The 12,794-nt window shown below is 34.7% G+C and overlaps 2 protein-coding genes across 2 annotated transcripts; one reads left to right on the top strand and one right to left on the bottom strand.

Moving 5' to 3' along the window:
- The first annotated feature begins 5,171 nt into the window (after nucleotides 1-5,171).
- LOC131178594 (protein CIA1-like) lies at nucleotides 5,172-11,175 on the top strand. Its single transcript, XM_058143636.1, has 10 exons — nucleotides 5,172-5,646; nucleotides 6,497-6,643; nucleotides 6,891-7,109; nucleotides 7,208-7,269; nucleotides 7,599-7,664; nucleotides 7,787-7,858; nucleotides 8,852-8,914; nucleotides 9,726-9,795; nucleotides 10,545-10,628; nucleotides 10,910-11,175. Exons 1-10 carry the CDS (start codon nucleotides 5,452-5,454, stop codon nucleotides 10,991-10,993), a joined length of 1,062 nt encoding a protein of 353 aa, XP_057999619.1. The 5' UTR covers nucleotides 5,172-5,451; the 3' UTR covers nucleotides 10,994-11,175.
- A 576-nt stretch (nucleotides 11,176-11,751) lies between these two features.
- LOC110649878 (uncharacterized) lies at nucleotides 11,752-12,720 on the bottom strand. The gene is made up of 2 exons (XM_021804617.2): nucleotides 12,115-12,720; nucleotides 11,752-11,969 (listed from the first exon to the last, which is right to left on the bottom strand). Exons 1-2 carry the CDS (start codon nucleotides 12,573-12,575, stop codon nucleotides 11,966-11,968), a joined length of 465 nt encoding a protein of 154 aa, XP_021660309.2. The 5' UTR covers nucleotides 12,576-12,720; the 3' UTR covers nucleotides 11,752-11,965.
- Nucleotides 12,721-12,794: the final 74 nt, after the last annotated feature.

Raw genomic sequence — 12,794 nt, 5'->3', positions numbered from 1 at the left:
TTCACATCTCTATATTTCTCCATAAAGCTTCTAATGAGAAAGATCGCTTTCATAGTTGAACGACTTTGCATGAATCCAAATTGATTGGGAGAGATAGAAGTGTTATGACGTAGTCGATGTTCCACAACTCTCCCTCACAACTTCATAGTATGGCTCATGAGTTTAATTCTCCTATAGTTTGAGCAACTTTGTATGTCTCCCTTATTTTTAAAAATAGGTACTAAAATACTATTTCTTCATTCATCAGGCATTTTCTTTGAGTTTAGAATATTATTAAACAATTTAATTAACCATGCCACTCCCATATCTCCCAAACACTTCTACACTTCAATTGGTATTCCATTGATTCCACAAGCTTTACCCACTTTCATTCTCTTAAGTGTTCTTTTACTTCTAAAGATCCAATTCTTCTAGTATAATTCACATTCTTTTCTAATACTCTGTAGTCTATATTCACGCTATTACTGTTAGTAGTATGCCCTAGAGCATATCATTTAGTATGTATCTTGTACATATTTTTATTAATAAAAGGCATTTCCACTTTTCCATTTATATAATATATTTATGTGTAATAAAAAAGGTCCATTGATATTTTGTTAGAAATATTATTTTTAAGTTGTTAAGAATATGAATGACAATATTTCTAGCACAAAGTATCATAAATAGGTTCACAATCGAGGATACTTCATAATAAGGACATGACTTATTCAGAAAGATTGTATTTATGTTTGTTCCCAAGTTATTTATATGAGATATAAATAAGATGGAATGGTGAGTCTCATGCATATAACAAACATGATAGGCACTTATAAATGATAAGTAGGCCGAACCAGTGACACTTATGACAAGCACATGGAATTTACTCTTATCAATGTTTTGTAATAAATCATATCAGTGCATATAATCTTTAGACCTGAGATAGCACAGTTATCTTGTATATAGGTAGTTTGAGTTTGATACTGCTTTCATACTTGTACTATGTATGGGTATATGGGCATGTGTTGGCTCCTACTAGTTATATATGGAGGTAGGTGTTGATCAAGATGGAATCTGTTCCTCTAAGTAAATAGAGATAAAATCCTATGTTCATTTAATTATTCTTGATGTTTCAAGTTCTGGCAGATGAGATAGATTTATTCAGAGAAGAGTTTCTGATGAGAAAATCTTTTTAATCAAGAACTGGAATTAAAAGAGAACATAATATTCATAGCAAATGGAGTTTGACATAAACCATGACTCCAGCTTGAGTTGGGATTTTGTAACAGAGAGATTCTAGTGCATAGTAACATATGATTATAGGTTCATTTAAGGTAAACCTTATTACTAATTAGGTGGCCATGGCATGCTATGCTAGGTGTTAACCATGGTCTATGAGGTTCATAAAATGATTTAGAGAAATCATTTATGGTAAGAAAGAGTTATGATGATATTAAGAGTTGATATCATGTCTCATTGCCAATTAGTGATGAGCCTAGTAAGTCACACACATACACAAGTTATCACCTATTTAAATATGATTTAATTAATTAATTAAAGAGTTTAATTGATTAATTAAATAGGTTTGGTTTGCAATTAGTTTGCAAAGTCCCTAGCATGACTTGAAACCAAATCTAGATTATTGGATGTATAATATAAGTTAAATTTATATTTAAAGTATTTAAATATGAATTTAATTAATGAGAAATTAATTAATAGAGATTAATTAATTAATTTATATTTGATATAAATTAATTAGAATAAGAAAAATAATTATTTTGGATTGAGAACTCAAAATTAAGACACAGGGGCATTTTGGTCATTTTGCAGTGTGACACGTGGCATCATGAGATGGTGACACATGGCATAACACATAAGCTTGCCAAATATTTTTTTTAATCATGTAAGATGATTAAAATCAAGATTAAATATAGGTTTGACATTTGGCACAATGTGATTGGGTCACTTAAACCTAGAGCTAATCAAAGGGTGATATGTGGCAAGGGTTTAATGTGTTAACCTAGCTATTTAAGTGTTGTTATGAGAAAATAAAATACAACCAGCAGCCACTCCTCTCCTTTGTCACGCCACTTTGAGGCTTTTCATCTATTCTTCTTCATCTCTCATCAATTCAAAGAGATTAACCATCAATCTCTTGAATTAAGAATACTAGAAATTGTTTCTAGTGTCCTGTTTACATATCTAATCTCTTAAAAGACAGAACTTGAATTTCTAATTAGTAGAAAAAGCTTTAGAAGCTGTTCAAGGGCTGCCATAGGTGTTCTTGGTGTGGACAAGCTAGAGGGACAACATCTGGTGTCCTGAAGACGAATCTCTAAGGCGGACATGCTGCAGTGCATCAAGAGGTTAGTGTAATCGTTCTTGATTTAATTTAGGGTTCTAAAATTAATCTGATTAATTTTAAAATCTTAAATGGCAAATACAGATCCAAAAACATATTAAAAGAGTTTTAATATGTTGTTTATCATTGAAATCAAATAGATAAAAATAAATCTTGCATAATGCATGTGTCCCTAGGTGAAAATTTTTGAATTCAATGGTATAAACTTGTGTTTTTCACGCTTCCGTTCCTTCAATTACCACTTTGACTATTATTAAAGAGATCATCAAAATAATTTATCCATCTTTCTTTAATGTTATCATCTTTCACTAACATTTTTCCTTCTTTATCCTTAATGCACCTAACTTGATTGAGATCTTAACATTTCTTTTATCTCCTCCTTGCTAATCTATAAATATCTTTCTCCCCTTCTTTAGTTTTAAGTTTTTCATATAACTTTTTAAAGGCATGCGCTCTTACTGGACTAACTACCTTTTTTGCCTCTTTCTTTTCCATCTTGTATTGTTCGTATGCCTCATTATTATCACACTTAGGTAATTTCTTATACCATTCCCTCTTTCTCTTTCTTTTTTTGTACTTTCTCATTCCACCACAATCTCTCTTTTAAGGGTGGTTCATGTCCTCTAAACTCTCTAAGTACTTTTCTAGCTACTTCTCTAATATTTGATGCCATCTATATCCACATACCATTGGCTTCCACATCCAACTTCCATGCTTCGAACTCGAGAAGCTCATTTTTGAACTTCACTTACTTTACTCCTTTGAACTCCCATAACTTTTTTTGAGCTACACTATTTCTTCTAACCTTACTTGAATTATTCCTAAACTTGACATCTAAGACTACTAATCGTTGTTGACTTGTTAAAGCCTCTCTTGGAATGACCTTGCAATCCTTGCATAAAGCTCTATTTGTCTTCCTGTTTAAGAGGAAGTTAATTTGGCTTATATGTTGCCCACTTTTGAAAGTCACTAAATGCGACTTTCTTTTTATAAAGTAGGTATTCGCTAGTATTAGGTCATATGCCATAGCAAAATTCATGATGCTTTTTCCCTCCTCATTTCGGCTGCCAAAACCAAAACCTCCATGAATATTCTTATAACCTTGCCTATTACTTCCTACATGTCCATTCAAATCTCCACCGATGAAAACATTCTCTTCATTCGGTATGCTTTGCATTAGATCATCCATATTTTTCCAAAATTTTTGTTTACTTTCACTATTTATGGGGTATAAGCACTAACTATATTTATTATTTCTCCTTCTAGTACTGGCTTTACTAGTATAAATCTATCTCCTACTCTTTTCACAGCTATTACAGCATCTTTCAATGTCCTGTCTATAATTATGCCCACTTCATTCTTGTTCCTCTACTTTCCGGTAAATCACAGTTTGTACCCTGAATTACTCACTTCCTTGCTTTTCTCCTCTACCCATTTAGTCTTCTAAATGCAAGCAATATTCACCATTCTTCTTTCCAAGGTATCCACAAACTCCATTAATTTTCCTCTAAGTGATCTAACATTCCAAGCACCAACCCTGATTCTCCTCATATCTTGTTCCTTCCTAATTAATCTCCTTTTATGATATATTCTATTGTTCTCTATGTCTATCTTGTGTTATGTTCCACTATCTATTTTATTATCTATTCTATGGACTAACTTCTTTACCCACACTCATCCATGATGTGGGAACCCTTACTCATTTAACACCACACTCATCCATGATATGGAAACCCTTACTCATTTAACACCACATTCATCCATGATGTGGAAACCCTTACTTATTTAACACCACACCCAGGCGCAGGCATGGCGCATCGCTTTTGGTAAACGCCCTACATCCTTCCATATTTCTCACTACACACCGGCTTTGATGTAGTGCGTCATAAGTAGATGACGCCCCAACATTTATATCATTTGAATCCATATCATGAGGTGTGACGAAATTTTTACGTTGGTTGTCACCTACCACAATCCTCTTATTTTATCCGGGTTTGGGACCGGTTAAGCACAAACTACTTAAGTTGACTTACCAACTAGATAAATGATTAAAATTAATCAATAGTAAAAATATATAAAATATAAATGAAATGAGTTAAAATTAAAATAGCTATAGAAGCCATCCTAACAGTAATAGTACTAGTTGATGGCCAAATCGATTAATTTATTTTTATTTATTTTATAATTTTTTTAAATATATTATGTAATTTAAAAAATTATAATTAATTTAAAGAATAAAAATAAGAAATAATTAATAAAATAAGCTAATAAATTAAATTAAATTAAATTAGTATTATATAGCTCTTCTTTTTTCATAGAAAATAACTAATTGCGTGACAATGTGACATTAAGAACATAAATAAGAGAATCCATTACATTTACAAAGAGAACAATCGATGAAGTCTGAAAAGGATTTAGCCATTACAATCAAATGTGACCGAAGAGAGGACAGAATAACACAAAGAATCAATAGGCAATCGGCAAAGCTCCTTTAGGCTCCAGTAAAAGGTCGAATGCTCGCATATTGAATGTGGCATCGTTAAAATCTCAAAGAGGTACCTAACCATAAAACACAGCCCGAAGATCAGCGGCAAGCCCAGGCATCAGCCACAGTTATCGGAATCCCTTTCATCTAAAGCACTAGAACGTAGGGAAGAAGCACATGCAGGACATCCAACTCCTTCTCAGCTGAGATCATTCTGCAAGCAAAGTAAAACCATAGAAAAATTATATACAATACCAAATCCACCAATTGCACATTCCCATGATCCTATTTATTAATTTATCAGTCTATTTCGCTTAAAAAATAAATAATAAATAAAAAAAACCTGGGTAGGCCAGTCTCTGCCCCTCTCATTAACGACTGAGCCGATACGAGTCGGCCACACTTCTTGTCCGTTTATTTATCCTTTCCAAGTCGGCGCCCGTGTAATACTTTCGACTACGCTCCAATTTATTTATTTATTTTTAGATGACTTAAAGAAAAACAAAAATTGAAGCAAACTTCAACTTCTTTACTTTTCTCTGTCACTCTTCGCTTCATAAACTCTATAGTTCGATCGTCCAATTTTCTCCGATCAAACCTCGCTATTTCTCTCTCTGCAATTGTCGTCATGGATTTAGTCGACGGCAACTTCGAGCTCAGGGAGATTCAGAAACTCCAAGGCCACAACGATAGGGTTTGGAGCCTCGCCTGGAATCTAGCTGCCGGAACTGGTGACATCCGTCCGGTTTTCGCTTCTTGTAGTGGCGATAAGACCGTTCGAATCTGGGAGCAGAGCCCTTCCTCTAGCTCTTGGGACTGCAAGGTTTGTGATTTCCTATTTCCTTTGCTTCTATTTTCCTGTTTGGTTGCTGGGTAAATGTAAGTACGGAAGTGAAAATAGAGGTCGAATTCTGCTGTTTTGGAAGAATTGAACTTGATGAAGTTAAATAGTTGGATTAGGCATAGTTGAGTAGATGCTATAGTTTTCTAGTTGTTACAAAAAAAACTAATAAATAATCTTCAGTTCACCTTCCAATGAGCATTTTGTTTATAATAAAAACGATGGAACGAAGAGTGAATTTTGGATTTTAGATTTTAACATGCGGAGCATTGAAAGAATTTACACGAAGGGGATTTATCATTATATTTCTGTTTTTAAAATGTTAAAAATGCTGATCTAAATTCAAGAGGATATACTGTGAATATTCCTTCAATTAAAATTTTCACCTAAATAATGCTAATTAACTTAGCATGCTGAGTGATTAGAGATGCACTGTTAGTCCTTGACCAGAAAGGAACAAAATTTATCTCTTTCCTCTTTCTGCTGTGTGCTTCCATGAAACAATATTAACATCTGGCGCTTCATTTCAAATATGAAATAAGTGTTGCAAGTGCAAGTGAATGTGTGAGCTTACCGTTCTGCTGTTGGTTAGTTATTCAGATGAGCCAGTGAAACAAGTTCTTACTAGTACTTGTAATGTGTAAGCTTAACATTACACTGTTGCCTAGTTATTTAGCTGGCCAGGATATGAATGGTCTATCCATGAAATCTTGATCTTAATGCCTGGACTTTTATCCCACTCTATTTTTCTTTCAAAATGCGTTTCATGCTGTTTGTGATGAGAGTTGGTTGATTTTGTATGGGAAGTCATAATGATATCCTGTGATTACAGTCAGTTTTGGAAGAAACGCACACTAGAACTGTTCGATCTTGTGCCTGGTCGCCATCTGGGAAATTATTGGCCACTGCAAGCTTTGATGCGACTACTGCCATTTGGGAAAACATTGGGGGTGATTTTGAATGTGTTTCTACTCTGGAGGTATGTTTATAATTAATTGTGCTCCGTTCATGCTTCTGGAACCTCTTATTAGTTGTCACTTCTTTATCTGTTATAAGTACATAAAATGTAAATAAGAATTGCCTTTGTGCTTTTTATGGTCACTAGAAATGATAGTAAGACATGTCAATACCCTACCCACCAACACACCACCAAGCCACCCCCACCCCCAACACACCTTCTATCATTTTATTTCTGACATTCTTTTTACATTTTGTCCGGTGAATAGGGTCATGAAAATGAAGTCAAAAGTGTGGCCTGGAATGCTTCTGGGTCTCTGCTTGCAACATGCAGTCGAGATAAAACTGTGTGGATTTGGGAAGTAATGCCAGGGAATGAGTTTGAGTGTGCTTCAGTATTGCAAGGACATACACAGGATGTTAAAATGGTTAAGTGGCATCCAAATGTGGATGTTTTGTTTTCCTGTAGCTATGATAACACCATTAAGGTACCATATGGGTTAAATTTATTTCCCATCTTCAATGTTCTCTATAATATCCCTATATAGACAATTGATTGCTATTCACTCCTAAATGTTACTCACAGGTTTGGGCTGAGGATGGTGAGGGTGATTGGCGCTGTGTTCAAACCTTGGGTGAATCCAGCAAGTACTACCCTTACCTACTTAGTCTCTCATCCTACTTCCTTGCTTTTTTTTTTTTTTAATTTTCTTTTGCACACATTTGCTTTTTTTTTTTTCTTCCTTCTATGGACACATTCTTGTTCTTCTTTTTCGACCTTTTTCTTCTTAAAATTTTATCTTTCTTGCACTGTTACGTAATTGATATAATTTGGTCAATTAGGTATTGCATGAACTTGATTTCTTTTGCATGGGTAGATTTTTTTTTTTTTGTTTTTTTAATTTGTAAGCATAATGAAAATTCATTTTTGTGATGTGCTAATTGGCCTAAATAGACATGGCTTGTTTTATTTTCAGTGGTCACACTTCTACCGTTTGGTCACTTTCTTTTAATGCTGAAGGAAGCAAAATGGTTACCTGTAGGTACGTGAAACTTTTTCCCTTGTTTAGGTATTTGATTGGGATAATTTTATCTTGATGCTAAGGAATTTGATCACAATAATTTGTTCAAGTGGAGCTAAAAGAAAACTGGATTGATTTTGCAGTGATGATCTTACCCTAAAGATATGGGAGACAGATATTGGAAGGATGGTATCTGGTGATGACCACACACCTTGGTGAGAAATGTGCACTTATTGAATCTTCTACCCATGAGTGACGGTGTCCATAATGCTGTTTGAGATGTTCTATTTATGAGTAAACAAATAGGTCTAGAGATCTTTCATATTTGACACACGACAGGTTATACCTTGACTGTAATTTAGAAAAGAAAAACAAATGCTTCCATTAATTATGGATCCTTATTGTTGAAATATTTGATTTAAAGCATATGAATTTCAAGCAGTGGACTGCATGCTTACAAGAATCAGTTATGTTGCAAATAATTTCAAAGTTATCATTGACCATTTCTGTTTGTGAATAATTCAGGAATTAAAGATTTGGTCAGGACACATTGCAATCCAATTTACCGAGTCAAGTGGTATAGGGTTTATTTGCCATTGTTACAACCCTAATCCCAAATTACCAGTCTACCTTCATTTTTAACAAAAAGAAATTTAGGAATGCCTGTTATAATTCCTGAATTATAACAGTTACGTTAAAGAAAACAGGGATAGTTTTGTGGTTTTTATAGTTATTCACACTGCTTCCACTGAGTGTAAACAGTTTAAATGGACGAGAATTAAAAAGCTGGAGTACCAGATAGTCACAGAAAAGTTGGAATGGTGCAAATTACATTGGGCTCCACACACACACACACACACACACACACACACACACACATATAACGATTTTAAAAATTCTTTTCAAAGAATTAAAGTTCCTTTTTCCTTCAAATTTATGAAAATTATGCTTATTATATGTTATTATTGATTTTCTGTAGAAACAAAATAGCTTCAATTGAGCTGATGATATATGATTACGAATGGTATCCTGTTTCATCAACCAGCATACATCCCAAAGGCTCATTTTTCATTTTATGCTTCTCTTAATAAATTGCAGGCTAGTTATTTAGTTATTTATTTACCTTTTGTAATTGTGGCATGCAAATGCCTATTTGCAAACTGGAAATTGTTGATAATATGTGTTTGTGTGTGGGTTTTTTGCCCCAGGAGTCATGTTTGCACTCTCTCGGGTTATCATGATCGAACAATTTTTTCGGTTGACTGGTCAAGGTAATGAAAATTCAATTAGTTGCAATATATATTCCTGTTGCATCCTGTCCGCTGCCCCACTCCCTCACCACAACACCCCCCCCCCCCCCCCCCCCCCAAAAAAAAAAAAAAAAAAAAAAAAAAAAACTTCTCAAAATTACCTGTAATAGAAAAGTAATCAATATTTGGTCATTGAGTGCTCTTCTTTAATGGTATGGTTAAAATGGATGTATTTGGTCTTGTCTATTTGTTCAGTATCTGTACTTTCAGCTAGTTTTCTAAGTTTTTATGCTCCAAAATAAAGTAGGATGATTAAGGCCATAATTATGTTGACTGTACCATGTTAATTTTTGAACAGCAATTATAATCTTCTAGGGCTGAAATGCTAGTGTGATGTAAATGTTAGCCATACTTCTACAGAAATGATTTTGTGTTGAATGTTATCTCTACTGCTGCAGAACATTATGCATTCATCATTTATCATGTAGCTTATAAACCATGTGGGATTAAGAAACCAAAACAACAGCCGTGGATGCAAGACAGGCTGATTTTGCCCTACCTTCTTTCATTTAGAAAATGCATATAAATAATTTGGGTTTGCTACTAAGTTGGATATTTATGCTTATCCCTTTCAATTGGAAAAGGAACAGAAAGTAAAATAGTTTACAATGAGAGGCATGTCATGTGATCAAGACTTCAGTTTGTTTTTATAGGGATATTAAAGAATATCCAAGTACATATGGAAGCTTGTCTTTTTCTGCACATTTGAACTAAGATATTTCTTTCGCCTTCTGATCATGAATTGATTTTGTCTCACATATGAATGTGACAGGGAAGGCATTATAGTCAGTGGAGCGGCCGATGATGCTATTCGATTTTTTGTGGAGAGCAAAGATGGTTTGGTATTTTATCATTTCACCCTTACATTTGTTGTATCTTTTGATTCATCACCATGGAAATTGTTTATTTTTGCATTGATATTGGAGTAGTATTAGCCTTTAAATTGCTTGTGATGCACGTGAAAGTACAAGCACACGTGTGCTCCCATGTCTAGATTTTTTAAACACATACACACGCACACACATATATATGAGATGCAGAGATTGTAGTGAATAAAATCACTAGAATTGCACCTGCTAATTGTTTACATATTGGAGCTTGCAAGTAGTTGAGAAATTGGCCACAAGGATTTTGCTGTCATATTTATCCTGTTTCAATTCATTTACTTAAACAAAATTTGGAACTTGCATGCAGTTGAGAAATTGGCCACAAGGATATTGCTGTCATATTTATCCAGTTTCAATTCATTTGTTCATGTTTCATTTAGAGGATCTATCATTCATCTAATTTCTAAGCTAAATCCTGCTGTAGCAAAGCATTTGACTCGTGTGTTTGTTGACAAGGAATTGCATTCAGCATCAAGGCATAGGATGTGTAATGTCTAACCAAATGAAACAACTGTCCAACTTTCTGAGTTATGCATGTGAAGGATTATATTAGAACATGCCATGAAGGATATCATATAAAATGCACTTCACCATCATGTGTCCTTGGAAATTCCAGATTCCTTGTTTTTTCTTTGTTTCAAATTTCTATTACTGAGTTGGAGAAGATGAATTGAATTGAAAAGACTTCCTTGTGTTTCTTACAGGTTGATGGTCCTTCATATAGACTGCTGTTGAAAAGAGAAAAAGCTCATGATATGGACATAAATTCAGTGCAATGGAGCCCAGGGGTAAGTTTCTTCTGTATATCATTGATATTATATTTATGTAAAATATTTGTACTGAACTCATCAGTACGATGGAAATGATAGGTTGATTCATGGTGGGTGCTCTTCTAATAGAGCATCGATTGTATTTTATCTTTTTGTGAGCTAAAGATAAAGTTACAATGGTCTTCTAGTGATTGATGTCTTCTAGGTTCTGCGAGAATAACTGAATAAGGATTCATGTTTAGTGCTGAAAGTGGCACTTCCCTAACATTTTCCTGTATATTTTTGTTAAAACCTGACAGGAGAACCGGCTTCTTGCTTCCGCAAGTGATGATGGAACAATAAAGATATGGGAGCTGGCAACTCTTGCTGAAACATCTTTTTAAAGGTTTATGATGTTTATGGTCTGATAAAGTTGTAAAAACGCTCTTCTTCCCTCATGGCCACAGGGCCTTTTTTTTCTTGTAAAATCAAGAAATTTGATATTTATTAGGGATTATTATTTATCAGAGTGATTGTTTAGCAAAATTATTGATTATTATGGTAGATAGTGTACAATTTTGTATTCTTTTTTTTTTTTTTTTTTTTTTAAATTTTGCCAATAAGTTTGCCTTTAGTTTTGGACCCTTCTATCTCCTCTTCCCCCGCCCTATCCCTAGGGTGGCCACTGGTCTCTGTTGAGTTCCACCAGAGCTCCACATTTCAGTGGAGGCAATTCTGAGCTCAACAATCGAACCGTGTCAGCAGTTTTTAACACTTTTCGGTTAAAATTTCAGGTAGTATCAGAGTAGGTCATAATTTAAGACCTGTAAAAGCATGGTGGGCAGCCCTGAGCTTAACAATTGAATCATGTCAACAGTTTTTAACATTCTCCGAATCAAAATTTCAGTCCTGGTCGGGTCTGTCCAGTTCCATCTCCGAAACCATGGAATTGAGGCCTGATTGTAAAATTTTTGGAATTTAGTTCGACTCTAATCAAATCAATTGATTTTTTTTTTCTTTTTATTGCTTATTTGATTTGAGCCGAATTGGATTGGTTCAGATTAGATTAGATCGATATGGTTCTTGGGCTGGTTTTCTGATAGGGGATGTAATTTTATCTGGTAGTATAATTGAATCTGATGAATTATAATCACAACGAAAATTCAATAAAAAAATATTGAAATTTAATTTTATTATTACATTCAATTACATCATACCAAACCTGAAATAGAAGCAGCAGCTGTGGAGGCTGCTTTTTTGTGGCTCCGGTTCAATATCTAATCAAGCTCAGGTTCACATGGTCCACATCTCAAAACCAAGCTCAGGTGGAGTGGACACAATTCGTTCCATCTATTACAGATTTTAGTAATCTCAATTCATCTGTTAATTCGAAAATCTCATTCTTAGAAACAAAGTAATTGAATTTCATAATAATCAGGGAATAATTAAATAACCATATCACCGCCGCCCCAAGCCCCCACCCCTAAAACACCCCCCACCTCCCTCCCCAATAATGGATCAACACCTGTTTTCTATTCTTAATCTTCCAGGAGTGCAGGAAGTTCTTCTTCTTCCTTGTTCAACCAAAGCTGCACGAGCGGACATAATCCTGTTAGGCATTAAAGAAGCTTCGAACACAGAACAATCAATCCAATCCTTCAAAAGCTCCTCATGACCCCAAATATCAGGGATCCAAACACTACCTGCAGCCTCAATCCTATGTCTCTTGAGCCTTTCACGTCCACAATCATCCTGCAATAACTGTTCTTCTCTAACCGCCTTCATTGCATCATCTCCTGCCTGACGGAGTACTGGGAGGGTCGGAGTCTTTGAGGGTATGCATTTTAAATCAGTAATCTTCTTCGCATCACTTTCTTGGTAATGATGATGATGATCATAGGACAAGAAACTCTGTGTTTCAATGTGATTATTATGGATAAGTTGGTGATGAGTTTTGCTTGGTTCTAATGGAAGACAAGACTTCATTCTTCAAGTAGTCTAGGGTTTTCTTTCTTGGTTCTTGATGGTGGGTTCTGGGAGAAAGAAAAGAAGATTACACAGGATTATTGCATTGCACGGGGGTGGCTGTGAGGAGCTCAAGCCAGATATAAGATGTGAGAATAAAGCAAAGAAAATGGGTGGGGAGTTAGATTACACGTCTACCTTTAGTTGGTTGTGTGTATTGTGTTATTGGATTCCATATTA

The sequence above is a fragment of the Hevea brasiliensis genome, chromosome 3, assembly GCF_030052815.1.
Source record: "Hevea brasiliensis isolate MT/VB/25A 57/8 chromosome 3, ASM3005281v1, whole genome shotgun sequence".
In the NCBI taxonomy this organism is placed as follows: domain Eukaryota; kingdom Viridiplantae; phylum Streptophyta; class Magnoliopsida; order Malpighiales; family Euphorbiaceae; genus Hevea; species Hevea brasiliensis.
Note: the sequence above shows the minus strand (reverse complement) of the source record. Positions and strands in the feature narration are given on the sequence as shown.